At 40.5% G+C, this 24,497-nt stretch overlaps 1 protein-coding gene across 1 annotated transcript; it reads left to right on the forward strand.

The window, feature by feature from the left end:
• The first annotated feature begins 2,017 nt into the window (after positions 1-2,017).
• Positions 2,018-18,630, forward strand: LOC134219283 (8-oxo-dGDP phosphatase NUDT18). Its single transcript, XM_062698009.1, has 2 exons — positions 2,018-2,324; positions 16,153-18,630. Exon 2 carries the CDS (start codon positions 16,967-16,969, stop codon positions 17,975-17,977), a length of 1,011 nt encoding a protein of 336 aa, XP_062553993.1. The 5' UTR covers positions 2,018-2,324; positions 16,153-16,966; the 3' UTR covers positions 17,978-18,630.
• Positions 18,631-24,497: the final 5,867 nt, after the last annotated feature.

A 24,497-nucleotide genomic window follows, 5' to 3' on the forward strand; every position in this document is an offset into this window, starting at 1 on the left:
AATTCTCTTTGGAAATCCCATCAAGAATTCCTTTCAAAAATTCTTCGGAAATACCTATAAAAAATCCTTCGGGAATTTCTTCAAAAACATCTACGGAAATTGTTGTAGGGATCCCCATGGGAATTGTTTTAGGAATACCTTCGGAAATTGATTTAGGAGAAATCCTTCAGAAATTTCTTCGAAAATTCATTTAGATATTCCAAAGATTTCTTCAAGAATTCCTTAGCAATTTTTTTCAAGAATTTATTCTGAAATTCTTTTAGAAAATATTACGGTAATTCTTTTAGAAATTTGTAAATGCCATTGGAAATTTGTTTGGAGTTCCTTCGAAAACCTGTTCAGAAATTCCTTTAAGAATACCTACGGAAATTGTTTCAGGAAAACCTTCCAAAATTTCTTTATAGAAGAATTCTTTGTTTTTGAATTTCTTTATAAATGCCTTTGGAAATTGCTTCAGAAAGTCCAGCCGAAATTGAATAAGAAACTCCTTCAATTTTTAAAAAATGATTTCCATCAGCATTTATTCCAGGATTTTCTCTAACAAATTTATCCAGTAATTCCTTAAGAAATCCCTCCCGAAACTTTTGGAAGAAATTCTTGGAATTTCTTCGAAATTCTCCTTCACCCAAGAATTCTTGAGAAAATTAATTAAAAATTCCTCCGAACATTTAATTAGAAATTCTTAAAGGCTTTCGAATATTCCCTTATAGCAATTCTTTTGGAAATCAGAAATATCCAGAATAATTCCTGCAGCATTTTTAAAAGGAAATTTGTATGGTTTTACTAAAAGTAAGAGGAAGGCTCCGAAAGAATATCCGGATGAATTTACAAAGGCCTCTTCAGAGTATTTTTCGAAGGAATTCCTGGAGGAATGACAAAAGGATTTAATGGCGTAATTTTCTAAATTATTCCTGGAAGGAATTCCTGAGGTGGGAAGAATTTCTAAAGGATGTTTAAAAGAAATTATCGAAAAAATTTCTAGAGAAATTTAAGAATGAATTTTCAAACATATAACCAAAGCAAAACCGAAGAAATACGTAAAGAAATTGCTAATGTTATTTCCGAAGGAATACTACAGGTATTTCTCTTGAAATTTCAAATAGAATTTTCGGAAAAATACCTATCAGAATTTCCAAAGAAATTCCATGACTTATCCAAAATTTCTTTCGGAAAAAATCCAAAAAAAATCTGGGAAAATCAGTTTTTTCAAAGCAATTTTGGCAAATATACACCCCCGGAAATAATTATAAGGCATTCGCTGATTTTCATACAAAGTGGTAATGTTTAAGGACCAAAATCTCGATTTCTATCGATTAAAATGAGGACATATTTGGCATCCCAGCCGGAAATAACTTAAATTTTAAATTAATTATGTTTTTTTGTATGCACGTTTACTGAAAAGGAACGTTTTTGTTGTAAATAATTATAAAACCAACACTTTTATATGGAGCTTCATACAAGTGGAGTGGCTTTATAATTATTTCCAACTGAAACGTGTCTTTTCATTTAACGTGCACACAAAAAAAACATCAGTAATTGAAATTGTAAGTCATTTTAAGCGAGGATGCCAAATATGTGCTCAATCTAAATCGCTAGAAATTGAGATTTTGATCAAAACATAGAAAAATGTGGGAGGTATTGACAATTGTCGCTTTATTCGAAAAGCCTCACCTCATACGAGACGCAGATTAAGCATAATTATTTAATACAGCACAGTATGATACTACCTATTTGCTGATGTTACTGTCGTTGTATAAATTTCAAGAATAGTTGCCTATAAAATAAATATTTTTAACATCTTGAAAAAACTTTCCATTGCCTAAAGTTGATATCAATTAGACTTAAGGGCATGGTTATCGTGGTAGGTGTGTAGTCGCATGTTGCTCTTTGCTACAGTTGTATGTAGTTATATCTCTGGCAGACTCACAGCTGTATGCACGTGTAGCTGTGTTCAGCCAGAGCATGCGGCTTCTATGTTGTGTGATACGATACCGTAATCGACAATGTGCTGGTTGTGGATATTTATGTACCCATTCGCCAGGCAACGCGAGTGAACCTTCCATTCATCGCCATTCATGAGCCACGGCGCACTAGTGTTTATGTTTTCGACGCGAAGTGTCATACTTTCGATCTTTTCTGCAATTGCAGTTTCACGGTAACGAGTCAGCATAGATATTTCACTGCAGTACCAATCGAAAATAGCTTTTGGTTAGTACATATACTGCAATTACTCAATGGTGTTAGTCATACAAGACAAATAGTGTTCTTTGACTGAAAAGATCCACTGCTGCATGAGTTCGCAGTAAAGACCGGATTTGGGCAAGGTAAGTATAATGCATTTTAAATGAAGTGATTATTTTAGCATAGCATTGTACCGATTGTACCCTAATTTGGAAGAGCATGCATTTTCAAGGTCAAATACATCATTGTTTACATATCGATAGTGGCGATGATGACACTCCGATGGTATTTGCACTCAAAGCAGTAAACCAGCTTCCATAGATATGCATATAAATCCACAAAAATATTGATTTTTTACACAAATGCGTATACTTTGGCATACTGACAGCTGTTCGTTCAGCATAATGCATGAATATTCAAATAGCACTATTAAACAGCAAAGTGTGAGATCACAATATGATAATGAGCAAGTGTAATAAAAGTTTTTCAGTTTATTAGGAACAAACTCAAATAACACATTTTTTAAAGTAATAAATTCGTATGGAGCTTGGAATCGAGTATCTTTACGAGCCTGGCTGGTCATTGTTGGCCATTGTTAACAAAAGTTGTTCAAATTTTGCGTGGCCAATAAAAAAATCTTTACGAAGGTCAAAACATACAAATCGCCCTGCAGAATAAATAAGGTTGTCAATCCAAAAAATAACTCATCACATAAAGGTCATTTGTTTAGAGGATCTATACTAAAAATATGCTAGAACAAAACTACTTTAGTTCTCGATAAAACACGGGGTGATCAAGTCTCCCCACCTTCCCCTACGGGTATAAATAGCCTAATAAATTATATAGGCTTCGTAACCTCTAATGCACGGCACCATAACCTATTAAATAAACGCACAAATAAAAGAAAATATAACACTCTATTGTTCGAGAAAAATTGTCACATCTTTATTTTGTGACGAACTTTCCAACGGACTGAACATAGTGGCTGGGTCTAACATTCGAAATCGTTTGCTTCGTCGCACTTATAGAAATAAAAACCAACCAATAAAGTCATCAAATTAGCTAGCATTATTGCTCATTATGCCATGTCATTGGAGTAGATAGATACAGCTTTTTACAGCCACAGCTGTCTCGTATAATGATAGATGCAATTGCATCTTGGTATACATTTTCTCCTTAGAAAATAAAAAAAAATATTCTCATTAACCGATACGTTATCATTTGCAGCGAGTTATGTATAAATGCACGGCACAGATAAAACACATTTTATTATGAAGAAGAATACGAAAACCTATCTACCAAAGAAGCGCATCAAACTCACGAAGATCCGGTAGAATGATTGGAATCTCAAGGTGACTTGAATGGTGTTTGTTTTGAATTGAAATGAGCATATCTGGGAACAGGTTTCGTGAGATGGTCATCGTATTCTTCTACAAGCCACGCCATGTCGGCGTAGGGGTGTTGAGGCAACCAAACTGAATACCTAACCGAATTCGGCATCTGATGGGATTTCGACGACCATGTGACGAAGTGAGGTGCCTGAGTTGCTTCACCCCACTTCGTCACATGGCCGATTGAAATGGGAAAAGAGAGCCTTACTCTAAAGTGGGGCAACATTTTGACCTTAGTGAAGCAACTCATAATAGCAACATCAAACCATTCGATACATTTTTAGCTGACTGTTTACAAAAGTATGAGGTTACATGCGACTATTTTTTGACGTTCTTACCGAATGAAGCTACACAAACTTCTGGACATCGGCAATTTTAGCTTTCACATGCTGCATTCTGCTACTCCCATCACTGACACGTTCTAGTCCTTCCAAGCGGACAAACAGTTCTTCCAATAATGTGAAAGAGTGATGAACAATGTTTAATTGGGCCCCGTGGATTATGGATTGATTACGAAAATAGTAGTCATTAATAAATATGCTCGTTGAGACTCGCAACTAGTGGGTTAATCTGTTTCGTTGAGCAGAGTTAGTTCATTTGGTGGGCCCCAGCAAGGGATTAATACGGTGGAGATGGAGACAATGATGTAAGCTTGAATGGTCTGGCTCTGAGCGTGGATTATGTAAAAAAGAAATTTTCTACCACGCAAAAGCTAAGCTTTTGCCGCTGGCACTGGCACTGGTGACACCATCCCGCTCCCAATCAGTAGTGGCCCCGTACTACAGTAACCGGTTTTTGTCGCGCTTAGTACGGTCTACGGTGCATTTTATGCTACAGCAACAAATAGGAATTTTCTCGCTGATATTGATTTATGGATGTGAATTGGAAAATCATTAGTAAATCGGAGTACGATGTTTGTGCTCACGAAAGCGTACTAAAATAGGGTACGAAGCCATTTAATATATGCCTATAATTTATTCCTAATCATGATTCAATTCGCGACAGAATTTGAAAGATTTCTTTTTGATCAATTAGTTTCGCTGCTTTTTGGAGATATGTGCAAAAACACGGATTTTTTTCTGTTGAAGATAGGTTCCCGCAAAAATGCAATAAATTATGATTCGAGAAGAAGACCAAAACGAAAATTATTTCACGTGACGATGTAGCCCATCAATTTGAATATCTTCCCTAATGTTTGGATCATTCATTTATTTATTTAGTTTACATCTAAACAGATAACACTGAATCAACAATTTGACGCCACAATACACAGTTCGAGGCCGCATCTCTCCATCCTCGAGTGCCCCTTACGCTCACCAAGTTGTTCTGTACCTGGTAAGGCCACCTCGCTCGCTGTGCTCCACGCCGTCTCGTACCTGCCGGATCGGAAGCGAACGCCATCTTTGCAGGGTTGCTGTCCGGCATTCTTGCAACATGCCCTGCCCATCGTACCCTTCCAGCTTTAGCTACCTACTGGATACTGGGTACGCCGTAGAGCTGGGCGGGCTCGTGATTCATTCTTCGCCGCCACACAGCATCTTCTTGCACACCGCCAAAGATGGTCATAAGCACCGGTTTTTTGAATACTCCGAGTGCTTGCAAGTACTCCTCGAGCATTGTTCATGATTCGTGTCCGTAGAGGACTACCGGTCTTATCAGCGTCTTGTACATAACACATTTGTTGCGGTGGCGAATCTTTTTTGGCCGCAGTTTCTTCTGGAGCCCGTAGTAGGCCGACTTCCACAGATGATGCGCCTTCGTATTTCACGACTAACATTGTTTTCAGCCGTTAGCAAGGATCCAAGGTAGACGAGTTCTTCGACCACCTTGAAGGTATCCCCGTCTACCGTCGCGCTCAGTTCCGCCCACAAGCATGTACTTTGTTTTCGATGCATTCACCACCAGTCAAACTTTTGTTGCTTCACGTTTCAGGCGGGCGTACAGTTCTGCCACCTTTGCAAATGTTCGGCCGACAATGTCCATGTCATCCGCGAAACAAATTAATTAACTGGATCTGTTGAAAATCATACCCCGGCTGTCACACCCGGCTCTCCGCATGACATCTTCTAACGCAATGTTGAACAACAGGCACGAAAGTCACCTTGTCGTAGTCCACGGCGCGATTCGAATGAACTGGAGTGTTCTTTGATTTCAAGGTGGCATACGGCAGTATAGACAACGTAGAGCTATGCAAAATTATGGATGAGAACAGCTTCCCTGGGAAGCTTACCAGACTGATCAATTCAACGGTGGATGGTGTGCAAAACTGTGTAAAGATTTCGTCACCGTTGAATTGATCAGTCTGGTAAGCTTCCCAGGGAAGCTGTTCTCGTCCATAATTTTCCATAGCTCTACGCGGTCTATACTGTCGTATGCCACCTTGAAATCAATGAACAGATGGTGCGTTGGGACCTGGTATTCACGGCATTTTGGAAGGATTTGCCGTACAGTAAAGATCTGGTCCGTTGTCGAGCGGCCGTCAACGAAGCCGGCTTGATAACTTCTCACGAACTCATTCACTGATGGTGACAGACGTCGGAAAATGATCTGGGATATCACTTTGTAGCGGCATTAAGGATGGTGATCGCTCGAAAGTTCTCATACTCCAGCTTGTCGCCTTTCTTGTACTGCCCATGATCGCATATTTATAACACTCGCGTTTTTTGTTCATTTTGTTAAAAGCCTGTGAATCGTTCAGAAAGCTCAATTTACTGCATCTCATCCCACAACAGTAAAATAGGCTTTACTATCTTGCTTATCTGTGGTAAGCTGGAAATGATTGAGTATGTGGGGAGGATTGACAAACGATTTACAAAATCAACCAAAATGCAAATGTTACAAATATGCGAGATGGGGCATATAACTCTTCCTTCCACTCCTCCGGTAGCTGTTCAGTTCCCAGATTCTGACTATCAGTTTGTGCAGGCAAGCGGCTAGCTTTTCTGGGCCCATCTTGATGAGCTCAGCTCCGATACCATCCGTACCATCCGTTTAGTGGTTTTTAGCTGTTGGATGGCGTCCTTAACTTCCCTTAAGGTGGGGGCTGGTTGGCTTCCATCGTCCGCTGAACTGACGTAGTTATCTGCCGCTAACCGCAAGTCAGACTTATCTGCATATGGACGCCATATCCAGATAAGTCTGACTTGCGTTTAGCGGCAGTTATCCTCTCCGCTGCCTTGACTTTCACTGCCTATATCTCAGCGCCATTTAAATGTTCCTAGTAGGGCTGCTCTAATCGACGGTAAATTCTTCTCCGACATCACGAACGTCCGCACTTACCGCAGTGCGAATATTGAATCCGACCACTACCTCGTTGCAGTATGTCTGCGCTCAAAACTCTCGACGGTGTACAACACGCGTCGAAGTCGAACGCCGCGGCTTAATATTGGGCGGCTACAAGACGATAGACTAGCCCAAGAATACGCGCAGCAGCTGGAAGTGGCACTCCCAACGGAAGAGCAGCTAGGCGCAGCGTCTCTTGAAGATGGCTGGAGAGATATTCGACCATTGGTAGCACTGCAACCGCTGCACTGCACACGAAAGTTCTATGAGAAGTTGAACCGTTCACGTAAGGGCCACGTGCCACAGCCTAATATGTGTAAGGACATAAACGGGAACCTTCTTACGAACGAGCGTGAGGTGATCCAAAGGTGGCGGCAGCAATACGAAGAGCACCTGAATGGCGATGTGGCAGACGAAGATGGCGGTATGGTTATGGACCTGGAGGAACGCGCGCAGGACATAATTCTACCGGGGTTACGGCATGGTCTTTCGTGTCTGCTATTCAACATCGCTTTGGAAGGGGTAATATGAAGAGCAGGGATTAACACGAGTGGTACAATTTTCAATAAGTCCGTCCAGCTATTTGGCTTCGCCGACGACATAGATATTATGGCACGTAACTTTGAGAAGATGGAGGAAGCCTACATCAGACTGAAGAGGGTAGCCAAGCGGATCGGACTAGTCATCAACACGTCGAAGACGAAGTACATGATAGGAAGAGGTTCAAGAGAAGACAATGTGAGCCACCCACTGCGAGTTGGCATCGGTGGTGACGAAATCGAGGTGGTAGAAGAATTTGTGTACTTGGGCTCACTGGTGACTGCCGAAAATGATACCAGCAGAGAAATTCGGAGACGTATAGTGGCTGGAAATCGTACATACTTTGGACTCCGCAAGACGCTCCGATCGAATAGAGTTCGCCGCCGTACCAAACTGACAATCTACAAAACGCTCATTAAACCGGTAGTCCTCTACGGACACGAGACCTGGACGATGCTTGTGGAGGACCAACGCGCACTCGGAGTTTTCGAAAGGAAAGTGCTGCGTACCATCTATGGTGGGGTGCATATGGCGGACGGTACGTGAAGGAGGCGAATGAACCACGAGTTGCATGAGCTGCTAGGAGAACCAACCATCGTTCACACTACGAAAATTGAACGACTACGGTGGGCCGGGAACGTTGCCAGAATGTCGGACAGTAACCCGGTGAAAATGGTTCTCGACAACGATCCGACGGGCACAAGAAGGTGGAAGATGACTTGCAGACCCTCCGTAGACTGCGTGGTTGGCAACGTGTAGCCATGGACCAAGCCGAATGGAGAAGACTCTTATATACCGCACAGGCCACTTCGGCCTTAGTCTAAATAAATAAATAAAAAAATAAAAATAGTAGTGCTGCTTTCACCCAAGGATGTTAACGATCATTCAGTAATTTGCGTTCGATCATATAGTAGTTTGTCAATAACACATTCCAGAAGCTGAATTTCAAAATATGTTGTATGGTGGACTTCTAGTGCAAAGGTTTTTCTATAAGTTTGCCTAATGGTTCGTTATTAGAATTCAACTAATAACGAAGTTAGAGCGCTAGTTACAGTAACTCAAACAAAATGATTGGAATTTTGTTATCATTTAGTCTAAGTTGCTGAAACTATAGCTATAACTCCGTTACTAGTGGAATTAAAACAACGAACCATTAGGCAGAGTTGTAGAAAAACCTTCGCACTAAAAGTCCACCATATAACACATTTTAAAATTCAGCTTCTGGAATGTGTTATTGATAAACTACTAAATGATCGAACGCAAATTACTGAATGATCGTTAACAACCTTGCTTTCACCTTTCGATCACCAAACGTTCGTTCGTCAAGATGCTTCCATCCTTATCCCTGCACATCTCGGCTCGCGGCATGCAGCCTTTGCGGGATGCGTTGAGCTTCTAATAGAACTTGCGTGTTTCTTGATAACGGCACAGCTGTTCTATCTCTTCGCACTCCGCTTCTTCCTGGTGGTGCGACCGCCCGCGCTGCGTCCTTCTCCTCTAGAATCTGTCGGCACTCTTCGTCGAACCAATCGTTCCGTCGACTTCTTCCCACATACCCGACGTTGTTCTCCGCTGCGTCGTTAATGGCTGCTTTAACTGTATTCCACCAGGCCTCAAGAGGGGCCCCATCGAGCTCACCCTCCTCCGGCAACGCTGCTTCGAGATGCTGCGCGTATGCAGTGGCGACATCAGGTTGCTTCAGTCGCTCTAGGTCGTACGGCGGGCGGCCGTCGGTACCGAACATTGTTGATGACGGATAGTTTTGGGCGCAGTTTAATCATCACCAGATAGTGGTCAGAGTCGATGTTAGCGCCACGATATGTCCTGACGTCGATAATGTCGGAGAAGTGCCGTCTATCAATCAGAACGTGGTCGATTTGTGATTCTGTCTGCAATGGTGATCTCCAGGTGTACCGATACGGGAGGCTGTGTTGGAAGTAGGTGCTGCGAATGGCCATATTCTTAAAAGCGGCGAAATCAATTAGTCGTAGGCCGTTTTCGTTCGTCAACCGGTGAGCGCTGCACTTTCCATTAGTCGTTCTAAACTCCTCCTCTTGGCCAACCTGAGCGTTCAAATTCCTATGATGATTTTGGCGTCGTGGCTTTGGCAGCTGTCGTACTCACGTTCCAGCTGCGCGTAGAATGCGTCCTTATCATCATCAGTGCTTCCGGAGTGTGGGCTATGGACGTTGATTTTGCTGAAGTTGAAGAACCCGCCTTTGATCCTCAACCTGCACATTCTCTCATTGATCGGCCACCACCCGATCACACGCCTTTTGCATATCGCCCATCATTATGAAAGCTGTTCCCAGCTCGTATGTGTTGCCGCAGCTCTGGTACATGGTATGATTACCTCTAAACGTTCGCACCATTGATCCCTTCCAATAAACCTCCTGTTATCAGAGGTGAGCCAGCCAAGGGCTGAAAGCCTCTTTAATAAAGATATAAAAAAACCTCCTGCAGCGCTACGAAGCCGAATCCATGGTCCTTGAGCATATCCGCGAGTATGCGTTTGCTCCCGATGAAGTTGAGAGATTTGCAGTTCCACGAACCGAGTTTCCAATCGCTAGTCCCTTTTCTTCGCATTAGTCTTCATCAATTGTTCCGATCCGTACTCTCTTGTTGATTATTCGTTGCTTAAGTTGTTTTAGGGCTGGCTTGCCTGACACCAAACCCCCTAAATTTTCGGAAGACCATTCCTCCTTATTCCCGGTGGACCATGGTGCACAGTTTCACTTAGAGTCCCTCGCTGGCACTCGGATGATGATCAGCCGCCCCTAAGATGGAGAACAGACGCTGTTGTGAGCCGCTCCTAACATGGAGAACAGACGCTCTGTAAGATTTACACCTCTGGAGAGGAACAAACCCCCCTTCCCTGTCAGCATACGACCATAGCTCCCACCGGGGTTTGTTACCCAATCTTCCCTAAGGTTGCTCGTATCCCGGCCAGCACCACGGGGAGGTAGGGATAGGAGTTACTGGGTAAGAGGCTAAGGACCGCAAGATGGCGTCTATTTTATTTCTTCAGGTACGCGAAGTACCAATGGTACGCTTTACCACAGACAAACAGACATAACAGATTGTACATTTACTCATCAAATTCATCGTCGTTTGAACACTAACGACATCTGTTGATTTCAGTTAGTTGGGCAAACCACGAACCAGATGGCGGTAGTGTACAAACGTCAAACTCGAGCAAATCCGATGCGCGCGCCACGAGTGATCAATTGGCCAACTAATGGTTATTTGAATCGACCAGTAAATCAGTGAACGATGTAAATTTGTCGAGTGTTATGTCTGTTTGTCTGTGGCTTTACCCAGCATTTGTCGTATCTCCTAATGTTTGGATATATTATTGATATCACGATTTCTATAATTAAGAACTGATTTTCTGAGAGATCGAACATTTTCTTAGAAATTTGCTCAGATGGCATGATAAGAACTTCTCCTGGAATGCTGAAAGTATCTCAACAATAATTTGGAATTTCTCGAAGTATTTTCCAGAGATTCAAAGAAAGCCTCCATGAAAAGATTAAAGACAATGAAGACTAATAATTTATCCAGAAAGATGGCAATTTCCCAAGAAATGCTAGATAATCTTCTTCTTCTTTTAACTTCTTCTTCTTTTCCACAGTTATTATATTAACTGCGAGGTTTCTAAGCCAGGTTACCATTTTTGCATTCGTATATACAGATTTGCATTCTCTAAGTAGATGGTTGAAGTACAAACAGTTGAAGTTGAATATAAGTAAAACTAAATACATGGTAATTTCGCGAAATCGATTCATTGATAATGTTTCTGTTAGAATTGATGATGAAACACTTGATCGCGTTCGGGAAATTAAATATCTTGGCGTGATTATTGATGATAAATTGAAATTTGATTCTCATATCAACAATGTCATCAAGAAAATAGCCAAGAAGCATGGAATTTTATGTCGATTAAAAAACGAGTAAAATACAGTTGTACAAATCAATCATCTCTCCTCACCTGGACTTTTGCGCCTCCATTTTATTTCTGGCCAATGAAACACAAATATCGAGGTTACAGCGTTTGCAAAATAAAGTTATGCGCTTGATTTTGAGATGTAATAGATTCACTTCCTCCTCCTTTTTGTTGGACGCTTTACAATGGTTATCAGTGAAGCAAAGAATTGTTTATTTAACTACTAGCAGACCCGACGAACTTCGTTTCGCCTAAAATTGATTTGTTCTCTGATTAATTATCGTGTTATGAAGAAATTAGTGTTCCATTTGTATGGGAGCCCCCCTTTCCAAAGCGGGGGAGGGGTCTCTAACCATCTTAAGAACCTTCCCCGGCCCGAAAAACCTCTGCATACAAATTTTCACGCCGATCGGTTCAGTAGTTTCCGAGTCTATAAGGTTCAGACAGACAGAAATTCATTTTTATGTATATAGAAGAAGATGGTGTTCATTTTCAAAATAATAAATGGATTGCTGCCCCGATATTTGTGTAATCGAATTGAAAGAGGAAGTGACATTCATAGATATAATACTAGAAATGCGGATGAAATAAGAACACCTTATTTTTTGTATGGAGTTTCTCAAAATTCATTGTTTTATAAAGGAATAAACGTATTCAATTCGATGCCTATACACATCAAGCGTGCAAGGACACTATCACAGTTCAAGAGACTTTGTATTTCACACGTAAAAGCTGTTTTTTAAACAGTCATATATTTAAGTTTTTGGTATTGACTAATTGTGTATCTTGACGAAGTTTGTGATAACGGATATCTTTTCTTGAACAATGTAAATGATTTTTTATTTCATTAGGGCGCTTATAGACTATTTTTGTTCGCCTCGATGATGATGATGATGGTATTTTATTTATTGATTTGTATTTTTACATTCTTTTGTGTAGTCTACAAATGTTTGAGAATCGCGCGCGAATACAGGTATAAACGACTTTTTACGATTTTATGATCAATACTTGAAACATTTGGAACTGTTTGAAGGATACTATGAAAAGTAGTGAGCTCTCAGATAGAACGCGATTTTATCTAGACTTTTGGTATCTACGGAGAGGTAACACAAGTTTTGATTTTTTTCGAGTAAATTAAATTGATTGGTACTAGCGAGAATAGTTTGAGTACGCGCTTCTTGACGAAACTTTTGGCATCATGCGAGAGGTATCACAAGTTTTATAACTTAATCGGGCTCGCTGTACCACTGATGATGCTTGCAAAACTCTGTGGTGGAATTCAACTGTTTCTTTTTACTAACTTATGTTTTTTGCTGTATAGCGATGTTATATGTTAATGTTATTTATATCTGTGGAAATAATCGGATCGTTTATTGTTTGCCAAATCTGATTAAAATTGATCATTAATAATTATCTTAAAGATAAATCGTCTAGCTCAAACCTTTGTAGGGGTATGTGGCGGGACCATCATCATCATATCATGAGGCTACCACGATGATACTTTTATGCCCAGGGAAGTCGAGACAATTTCCAATCCGAAAATTGCCTAGACCGGCACCGGGAATCGAACCCAGCCACCCTCAGCATGGTCTTGCTTTGTAGCCGCGCGTCTTACCGCACGGCTAAGGAGGGCCCGTACTTCTTTCATCTTCTCATTTCATCGTTCTTCCTTCTTCATTCTTCCTCCTTTTCTGTTTTCTTTCTTCTTACTTTTTTTTCCTTTCTCCATTCCTCTTCATATTTTTTCATCCTTCTCCATCTTTCTTTCTTCGTTTTTCCTTCACCTTTCTTCATTCTTCCTTTAACTTTCTTTCTTCTTCCTTCTTTTTCTTCCTCCTTTATTTTTCCTTCTTCCTTCACTAATCTTCCTTCTAATTTCTCCTTTCTTCCTCCTCATTTCTCACTTCTTACCACTCACTTCTCATTTCTCACTTTCAACTTCTTACTTTTTACTTTTCATCTATCACTTCTCACTTCTCAAATCTTATTTCTCACTTCTCACTTGTCATTCGGCCTAATGAAGGTATGAATACAATTGTGTTCAACTTTTTTTTATTGAAACGAAATCCACTATTACGCATTCTTTTGCAAGAACCAGTAGAGCTAGAGGTACATATAGGGTACATGCAGTCCTGGTTAAGAAACGCTGTTTAAGACAGAAAATTTTTAGCATGCTGGATTTACCAGCTACGAAAACATGTGTATTAAGATCTCGGTAATAAAGATAATAATAATAATACTATGGGGATGTGGAGCACATCCCTACACATTACCGATGGACAAAAGGTGTTACAGTCCAAGACTCTCAGCATCAGGAGGGGTATATTCCAAGCCGATACCTTTAGTCCTCTATGGTTTTGCCTTGCCATGAACCCTCTTAGCAGAGCACTCAACCAACACAACTATGGCTATTATTTGAAGAGTGGGGAAAGGAGTACAAACATTACCCACACCTTCTTTATGGACGACTTGAAGCTGTTTGCGGAATCTGTGGAGAAGCTGCACCAATTTCTGCGGCTTGTAACGGTATTCAGCAACGACATCCGGATGAAGTTTGGTATCGATAAATGTCGATCCATACATCTACACCGGGATCACCTGGTGGATACCGACAGTTTCCGCGTCAACGAACAGGAGGAGATTCGAATCATGGGTGAAGGCGAAACGTACAAGTTCCTAGCCATGCGACGATCAAGAAAAAGCTGCAGGAAAAGTTCTTGCATCGTGTCAACGGTATTTTGAAGAGCCCTTTGTCGGCCGGCAACAAGGTGAAGGCGATAAACACGTTTGCCGTGTCCTTGTTGACATACAGTTTCGGGGTGGTGAAGTGGACCAAGACTGATTTAGAGGCGTTAGAACGAGTAGTACGGGTGGCGTTCACTAAGCATCGCATGCGCCATCCAAAATCGTCCATTGAGAGAGTCATCCTGCCACGTACAGTAGGAGGAAGAGGCGTCACCGATATACAAACACTATGTGTATCCCAGATCCAGCCGTTTCGAATATACTTCGTGAAAAGCCAGAACCGCCATGTGTGTGAAACTGACCACGGATTCAGTGCCCTGCATCTGGCGCAGGAGCACTATCAGCTGAATTGCGATATCAAATCTGTCGACGAGATGATCGCATTGTGGAAGCAGAAGGAGTTGCATGGGGCGCACCCCCATCAACTGGAGCTGGAATATATCGACAAAGCGGCGTCGAATACGTGGCTGGTGCGGGGTGAACTCTTCTCAGAAACAGAAGGATTCATGGTAGCCATACAGGACCGAGTAATTGCGACGAAGAACTATCGGCACTATATATTGCACGAAAACGTGGAGGACCGCTGCAGGAAGTGCAATTCAGTAGGAGAGACGATCGAACATATCGTGTCCGGGTGTTCAACCTTAGCTCGGCCTTATCTCGGTCGTCATAACGAAGTAGCCAAGATTGTGCACCAACAGCTTGCTTTAAAGCACAACTTGGTTAACCAGTTTGTCGGCTACTACAAATATGTGCCTGTCCCGGTTCTGGAAAATAGTTTCGTGAAGCTGTACTGGGATCGCGAGATCATAACGGATGTGCTCATTCGTGCCAATCGGCCCGATATTATGGTCTACGACAAAATGATGAAGCGGGTAACCCTCATCGACATTGCTGTACCGCTAGACCATAATGTCCAAACAACATTCTCCACCAAGATAACGAAGTACCACGACTTGGCGGAGGAGTTGAAGCAGATGTGGCACCTGGAGGACGTGCGTATAATTCCGGTTGTTATCTCAGCAACCGGAATCGTCCCGAAATCTTTTCTGAGATCCTTAGGAGAGCTGGAACTATCTCATAACCTCCATAGCATCCAAAAGACAGTGGTTCCTGGAACTGATTCCTGAACCACCATAACTAATACATCCGGTGCAAACGTTTATTATAGGATTTTAAGTCAACCGGCGAATGAGATCCACAGAGCCTAATCCCCTTTGGCATTCAGATTGCCCGGGGTAGGTGAAAATTCCCAGCACGCTTACTGAGGAAGTGCCAAAACTCTATAACAATAATAATAACATGCGTACTCTGTTAATTTACGCATTGTTATGAAAATCGTATACCCCAAATTTCATATCTGACGGAAAACGGAGAATAAACTTTTAAGATCATATCAATTTGATTTGGTGATTTATATGCATATCGATCCCGCTGAGTGCTGCTCATGATTTCATAAATTACAAGTAGGTACGATCGTTAGTCCTTTCGCCATGTTTCACGTATGAAATAGTGCATGATGGCAAAAAACGCATAACTGTAAAAGTGCTCAATAAACACTAAGCTAAAATAATCGTTGATTTTTTTTACATGGCTTTTGTATATAATTAGTCATTATTAGCCTTGCGAATAAAGGCGTAGGATTGCCAATCCAGCAATTTCTGGCATTTTTCATATAAATAGTTTAAATCAACTGATTATAAAATGGTTTCAATCCAATCTTTTTGCCGCAAAATAACCCAAACACTTGGCGCAAAATTGAACGATTGTGTTAAATGCGTCAATGAACAAGAAAATCACTTCATATGACAAGCATGTTGTTTCCCAATCGGTTTACTCCACTTTCTGTTCCCCTCAGCAAATCTCTTTATTTTTTTTAATTAGCCCACTTATTCATTTTGCTCTCGTTATCTCGTCATTCATTTTGCTTCAATGAAAGGAAGCACCTTCAGCAAAATCTATCTGTTACTGCTGAACTGAGCCGTGATCAAGATACTTATTAATTTTCTCTTCTTTCATTTTTTGTGTTTCCTTTTGTTTCATTTTTTACTCGCCGAAAAAAAACAGAAACAGAGCACACTTTTACCCAACAAGTGGGGACGCCGCCTCCATCCAAAGTGATCGCGGGAAAGAACCGTTAGTAGCCAGCGAGTGCCGCCCAGCTTCCGACGACCAACAACTCTGTCTTTCCAGGCGCAGGCATAATCGTTATGATGATCGAAGCTGATGGTCCGGAGCAGTATCTCAAAACTGAAGATTCATTAAGGTAGAATTTGTGTGGTACATTAGAATAAGAAAATCGTAGAAATTTTTAAAAGACACGCAAAGCTTTCGACCGTGACTTAACAAAAAACTGTCCAAGCCGCGTAAGGAAAGGTGAATGAATCGTACTTGAAGAGCTTTTCTCCGCACTCCGAAGCGTATACGAATCTCGAACCAAAGCAGAAATACCTCAAAAACAGAGCGCTATGTGTGCGATCCTTTTTTTGGGATGACTACGACGACGAGGTAGCCCATTGAGACTGTGGCGACTGACTGGTGAGAGGATCGAGAGTTCACAATCGATACACACAACTTGTTTTAGCTCGCGGCCTCGCGGTACATTCTTCGAGCCGTACGCGATCGCGAAGTCGCGTGGTTTCAGTCTCGTTCGAAAATTCCATCGATCAACTTCAGCTGAACCTGCTGTGTTAACGCTTTAAAAAATAATCTCTGACTATCAGAAAACAGAGCTCTTGTGGATTTAATATCAATTATAAGCTGAAGAGATAGCGTGTGAGAGTAAATAAGATCGCGTCACGCGTGTGGGTTCGAAAACGGAAATGGTAGTTTGAAGTGAAGTTTCTTTGATCCTAGATAAGGTGGCTAAAAGGTGTTTAGAATGGAGAATAACTTGATTCGAGTGCTTGAGGGACACTACCTGGATGAATTAACCAGTGAGTTGTGTGACTTTTCATTGGAAGAGCAGAATGCAGCCACCGAGGCGCAGGGCGTTAAGCCACTCGCCTCTTCAGACTACGTGCCTATTATTGGAAAAAGTGTCACCTACGTGGTAGCTTGTGTGATCATCAACGATCGAAATGAAGTGTTGATGATGCAGGAAGCGAAAGAATCGTGTGCAGGAAAATGGTACCTCCCTGCGGGTCGCATGGAACCTGGCGAAACGATTACGGAGGCTAGCATGAGAGAAGTTCTAGAAGAAACTGGACTTAAAGTGGACATTACGACACTGCTGGCAGTGGAATCAGCTGGTGGCACTTGGTTTAGATTCGTATTAACAGGACGGGTAGTTGGAGGTGAACTCAAAACCCCATCTCAAGCAGACCAGGAATCCATTCAAGCCAAATGGGTAGGAAACTTAGACGAACTGAGTCTCCGTGCCAACGACATAATTCCCATCATAGACTTGGCCCGCAACCACAAACGTCGTATCCCGAAAGATCCCAACTGGCATAGGGATATCATGCCGGCTAGAAAGGCCCATTACAAAAACTACCTGAGGATAGTAGTAGCCATCAAAAACAAGACCACCAATCAGGTATTCATCCTCCTTAGTGAGAAAACCGCGTACCACTTTCCAACAGTCGAAATCCACCCCGGCCGCAGTATTCACTCCACCCTCAAGAAATTTATGATCGAGCTTTTCGGAGCCGATCTGCCCCAACATCGACCGCACGGAGTGTTGAGCGTCGAGCACCACACCACTCGATCACAGCCCAGCCCCACGGACGGTATCTGCCTGACCCTGTTGGTCATTTGCAGGCCTTCGATCGAAAGTGTATCCCTCATTGGGAAGTGTATCTGGCACGAGCTCAATAAGGAGCTCAGTGCCAGGCTGGCGATGACCGTAGCGGCGAAAAATTCCACACTTTTAATGCACGTTATACGATAGTGGAATAGGTAATTGACGTTTGCCACGATGTCGATCAAGCAATTGCAGGTGTGATCGCGAATGCGTGGAAAAATGACAAATTTCTTTTTCTTTCATACAATCGATGAATCTCACGGCAAGGCACGCGAGAAATACCGTTTTATTGCCAGCTAAGATGTGCTTTGATTGTCTTGTTTATATGCATAGCTTTAGTGGAACAACAGCCAAGTAAGATTGGGGTGCATACTCAGAGGGTCGGGTCGATTAAACTGCCGATCATTTTTGTTTTGTTTTGCGCGCGATTGGAATCTCAATGAGATTTTGGTTGGTTTTAGTTTAGTTTTTGCTAACGTAGCGTTTTTGTAGATGAACTAGCAGAAAATGAATAAAAGAGAGTTTTCAGACCAAAATTATGCATGGAAGCGGAAAATGAAAACCAGCGAACTGGTAGTCACGTAAAATTAGAGAAGAGAAAGCACACGAAACAACGCACAATTGAAATTATGTTATAGAAAAATAAATACTGAGATCTGCGCTGAGGTCGAAAATATAGCTCAGCTTAAAACTATAATTATGAACATTTATTTATGAAATAAATGCTTGAAATAAGTAACGAAAAAACAATTTGTAAAAACTCATCATAAAGAATCTAATAAATAATGCATTATGGAGAATCTGATAATCTTGATCCGAAAACCATGTATATAAGTCGTAATTACTTAAGATACAGAGCAATGCGCGGGTTCCTAGTCAAAATAGGTCTAAGGCTAAGCGTTTACCAGCCTTTTGTTGGTTTCGGAATTTGAGAAATATATTGCTCACGACTATATTTGCAACACTTGCAATTTTTGTCGATTTTATGAAAATTCTGTGGATCATAGTCTAATCTAATCCATTTTGCTGTCCTGTGGAATAAAATATGCATTCTTTTTTTCATTTTTTTTTTCAACTAGTTTTATTAGCTAAAGGTTAGTATCGTGTTCAAAAGAAATTTCTTTTTCTATCTCAATCCCATGTTAAATTCCGTTCACTGAATCGGAAAAGTAAAGAATTGAAACAAAATTCTTACAACAGTATTTAGAAGATTGCAACGATTTTTGTCTAACATTGGAAATTATTTTGTTGGACATTTGGTGCAATAAATGATTTGAGTGTCGTAAATTGGGTTGTTGAGCGGAGAAAAATATGAGGTTTTTTATAGTTTAACATAAAGAGCATGCTTTTCTGATCTCCAACATATTTTTATTTTGCTTGTAAACCTTTTATTTTCATTTTTGTATAGCAAACAATAAGCCATTTTAATCGATAGAATGACACTAACATTCATAGAATGACAGTTGGCCCATGCAGCATAAATAAGAACAAATTTTTAGTCCCATATAAATTTAAAATCCAAATTAAAAATTGTTCCGGGACTACAAAAATTCTGAAAAATTGAGGTTAGGCTCAGTTTTTTATGCAGATTCAGAATATGTAAAAACATATATACCCCTAAACAACCCAATTATAAAAATTTATGTGTGCAACAAATACAGTCGACTCTCCACATCTCGATGTTCTATATCTCGATATCTCTCCCTATGTCGATGGTTTCCTCAGTCCCTTCAATCTACATACATTTGGGATTTCTACATCTCGATAACCTCCCTATCTCGATATCTCTCTATCTCGATGGGTTCTGATCATATGTTGCTCAGGATTCACTCTCCTTATGTCGATATGGTCAGATTTTTGGGCGACTAGACCATCTTTGGACAATAACAAACACATGAACAACAAGAAACGACATTTGTTTTGTTATCGTTTTTCATAGCAACGATCTTTTTTGGATCTAGCACCCATTTCAATTTTCCTTCCATTCCTCGATCTCTCCCTATCTCGAAGGTCCCTTCAATATCGAGATGTGGAGAGGCGACTGTATATTCAATAAACAAAATGTTATAAACACATCATTTCGATTTTAAATTTGATTAACCCTCAAACTGACGGGACGAATCTTGACAACTTAAAACAAGTCGTTCTCGGTCAATTTTCAACTAAAATGCAAGCGGGTTCAACTGTGACCAAGGAGAACAGTAGTTTCAGAAAATAGACGGGTTAAATGCATAGGATGATCCTCCTTCTTTTAGAAAGGGGGGGGGGGGTTCGAAGTGTGGCAAAAGCCATTTTCCAACGAAAATTCAGTATTTTGAGATTTTTAGCGTCATAACAGGTGTTTTAGAATAAGTAATTACTGATCAATGTAAATGGTTGACAGCAATAGCCGTCTCCCGACACCTCAAACTTCTCAGAATCTCATGAATAGTCTAGATAACGCTATAGTTTTTTGGTAGGTTGCGGTAACCTGGGATTTCCGGCACAAAAGGCCACGTTAAGCCATCGGAATGGGCTTTCCAGGGACTCCGGATCTTGTTTTGTGGCAATAAAATTGCCAGTCTTTCTCTAAAACAGCACTTTGGCATTTTCTAGGTTACTCAGGGAATTCTCAGTAGTTCATGATGTCTGAAGACTGATTTATACTGATAGAGCTGTCCATATACCACGTGGACAGTTTAGGGGGGGAGAGGTGTATGAAAAATGTCCACGACCCATACAATTTTTGTAAAATTTATATGGGTGGTTGCCCATGCGCTGGAAGCCAAGGGTTACTAAAATTGACCAAAATCTGTCCACGTGGTATATGGACAGCCCCTATGTAGGTCATTTTCACTGGAAATACCGGGTTTCTGAAACCTGTTCTGTGGTCATCGCATGGCCATTTCTACCCTACAAAGATTTTACGATGTTTTCTATTATGAGAAGTTTGAAGGGTCGAAAGACTGATTGATTTTGTAGTTCTATGTTAGCCTTTTCCTATAATGCTGGACAGATCACTTTTAAGTGGTGTATTACGGAGTAAGATCTACCAAACCTCTATTGAAGCTCTCTGTTTGAGGCTAAACTTTATGCAGCAGCGGAAGTAAGTTTTCAAGCAATTAGTGCAATAGGTGCCCATCATCCTAGGCTGAACTGAATTCTAGAAAAAAAAACGAGTTGCAGATTCAAATATGTACTAACTCTTCATGAATTGGTTTACAATAGTAGTGAGAGGAGCACATGGGAATTCTTTTTGCTGAACATTTTTTTAGCTAGAAATGGTTTTGTAGATATAGATAAATCCCAGGTTGGGTACTCTACTGATTATATTGTAGAAGCAAGACAATGATGTGGCTAGGGCTCCGATTCATGGTCAAATAACAGTATTATTGTTCTGTTTTCTAAAGAAAGGATTGAATTCTTATTAATAAAGGCGCGCCTTCAATGAGATTGCTCTCTGTGAAGGGTCCAAATAGAGGGAACCTTGTCATGATGCTCTTGAGAAAACAAAACAAGAACTGTATCGAAACCTGTATCTTCTCAATAGTAATGGATTAATTGGAGATGCACTTAATAAATAAAGGATACGAAGAATACTACGATACAGCTAATAGCGGGTCGAAGTGGCAAATCCGAAAAAAACAAATGCAAAGTGTGAGGTGTCAGAAGACTGATTTACTTTGTTGTTCTAAGTAGGGCTTCAGTGCCGGAGAAGTTTAAGGTGTCGGAAGACTGACTTGTGTTGTTGTTCATTGGTGGCCTTTTGTACCAGAAGTTCCGGGTTCCCAGAACCTGTTTCGTGGCCATCGCATGCCCCAGATTACCCTAGCAAAAAACAAAATCGTTTTCTGAATTACTCATTAGATTCTGATTAGCTTAATTTGTTTTGTAGTTTTATGTTGATTTTTTGCACCGAAAAATCCAAAATTTCGGAACCCATTCCGTGGCCTTCGCATGACCAGTTTTACCGTACCAAGATACTAAGACGTTTTCTAAATTACTCATGAGGTTCTGAAAAGTTTGAGGTGTCGGAAGCCTAATTTGATTTGTAGTTTTATGTTGGTCTTTTGTAGCGGAAATTCCGGGTTTCCAGAACCTGTTCCGAGATTCTGAGTGCTTGATGATCACGAGATTCAAATATTTTCCAATTGTTTTGGTGTATGAATGCGTCATTTTATCTACAGCCCGCATAATCATGGACCATCTGTTATAATTGAAGAGAATAAGTGTTACTGTAGCGATGGTCTCACTAATAGTAGTTAACCATAAATGGACAGTCTCATATACTGTTTCAACAGTAGCTCAGATTGTAAACGGCCAAATGACCATATGAGTAATAGGCGGTTAAGTATAATTAACATTTAAATCCGGTCGTTTTTCCGAACAAAATTTTCGATGTACCATACATCAGTTGGTAGATGTACAATTGAAGAACTATATAATTACACATCGACAGCATGGTATGTATTAACAGTAAGTGTTGATGTAGGGTTGGTATGGTAAATCAAGCTTAAAATTGTATGCTAACAATGAAGCCAATAGTGACAATATATCTTATAACGCATATGTAATTTTGACTGCATGGTATGTTGTTTTTCATTATGCGGGAGATCAATCCACTTTGCAATTACGGCGCCTTTCTTGGCGCCAACATGATGATTTTTCATTTAGGCTTTGGTCCGATTCGTGAATTAAAATCAAATTAAACTTAAAAGTGACAGTTCGCAAATTATGGAATCCCCCGCTCATGAGAATGGCTGGTGCTACCCAGCAAGACCAACAAAACATCTATCAAAAATGATTCAATATCTGTCAAAAGTAATCTTGCTCTGCGAGCAGGGTTATTTGGAAATTTTTGAAATGTCACTTTTAAGTTTAATTCGATTTTGATTCACGAATCGGACCAAAGCCTTAATTGAAAATTTGAAAAACACGAATAGAACACTACAGGGGAAACCAGCGAGTTTGTTCTATTCGGCTCCGAATTCAAACTAGAATAGTGGTCGAAAATTTGGAATGAAACTGAATCACTCCTGATTTCACTCTAAAGCTATCAGTACACTGTTTGCCATAATGACAAATATTTGTCAAGTCAGCCTGATATCCATGTCGATTTCTAATCGGTTTGATAGATGTCCGGATCAACTTGACAAATATTTGTCATTATGACAAACAGTGGACTGCGGGCTTAAACGTGATTCTTTACCGCCGGAGTGTGTACACTCACACGGATAAAAATGAATAAGCGAGTTAGCTTATTATTTATTCATTATTAATATTGGTCAATTTTTATTCCCATCAAAGATTAAAAATTAAGCTCTTTTATAAGCACTGAATTGCTTTTCAATTATATATTCATTGAATTGATTTTGAAATAATAATTTCTAATCTGAAGACTTGACAAAATATTTTCACTTAATTTTTGCGAGGTGACGCCACCGACAAACCGACGTGCCTCTCGAATATCGTCTTTGGCAAGAACATTTGAAAGATATTTTCAAATTGACAGTAACTCGTTCTGTCAAATAACCTGTCAACAATTTGTCACTAATATCACTAAGCTGTCATTTCTTATGTTTACATCGATTGTGTTGTTTATCTTTATGTTGTTGATTGCATTGTTTGTGTAGCGGAAAAATGGGTCGAACGTGTGAAGTAAAGAAGTATTCCAAAAGCGAGCCGAAATGTTTGAGAAAGTCCTTTTACAAGTTTCCAACCGACAAATAGTTGTAAGTATAGATGCAACAGCTGTGGCACAATAAACTAATAATTCAATACCTCATGCAGTTGCGGTATATGGATAAAATTCTGCGAATCTCCGGAACTGGAATTCATCTTTGCCTTTACTTGACCTGAGTTATTACAGCGTAAGCGGATCTTTTCGGACCATTTTTCTAAAACTATGCTCCATGATCCAGGAAGGCATGACAAAGGGTAAGAATTAATAAACTAAATAGTTGTATTTTGAAATCAAATTTCTGCTTTTTAGTTTAAGAATCGGAGCAGTTCCCACAGTATCCACCTTTGATGACACCTCAATAAGGTGCATATGCTCGACTACGTCCTTTGAATTTGAAGATGACAATCAGCGTACAGAAACTGAACACTTTTGTAATGTAGAATACCTCGATGGTCACGCACAAGACGGTTTACACTCACGAATATACGAGCCGCTCCGAATGAATAACGACGATATGCAGTTTATTGTCATGTATGACGCTAGTCATTCTAAAATTTCGGAGAATCAGTCAGAATTCGAACTAATATCGATGGATGAATCGAACTGGAGCAACATAAACACAGAACTTGTGAGTAATTCATTACTTCTTCCTGAAAAAGACGTCTGGAATGCAGGGAATACAAGTGTTCAAGTGTTAGATGAGGACGAATTCGATCTGCTAATAGAAGATCTAAACGGAAATACAATAGTGGAAGGTGCAATCGAGATTCTGAAAGAAAAGCTTCGTTCGGCAAGAGCAACAAACAGTTTGTTAAGGGAGCGATTGAAAGTTCTCCGAAAACAATTCTACGCTTCAGAACGCAAATGGAAAAGAAAAGATATTGTAATTCAAAAACTACGACAAAGAATCAAAGCACAGAGCTCTAATCTCAAACAGATCCGAAAAGATTCAAGAACAAATCAAAATCTTTTAAAGGGAGTTAGAAATAATCCGGTTCTTTTGAA

The sequence above is a fragment of the Armigeres subalbatus genome, chromosome 3 (assembly GCF_024139115.2).
Source record: "Armigeres subalbatus isolate Guangzhou_Male chromosome 3, GZ_Asu_2, whole genome shotgun sequence".
Lineage (NCBI taxonomy): Eukaryota > Metazoa > Arthropoda > Insecta > Diptera > Culicidae > Armigeres > Armigeres subalbatus.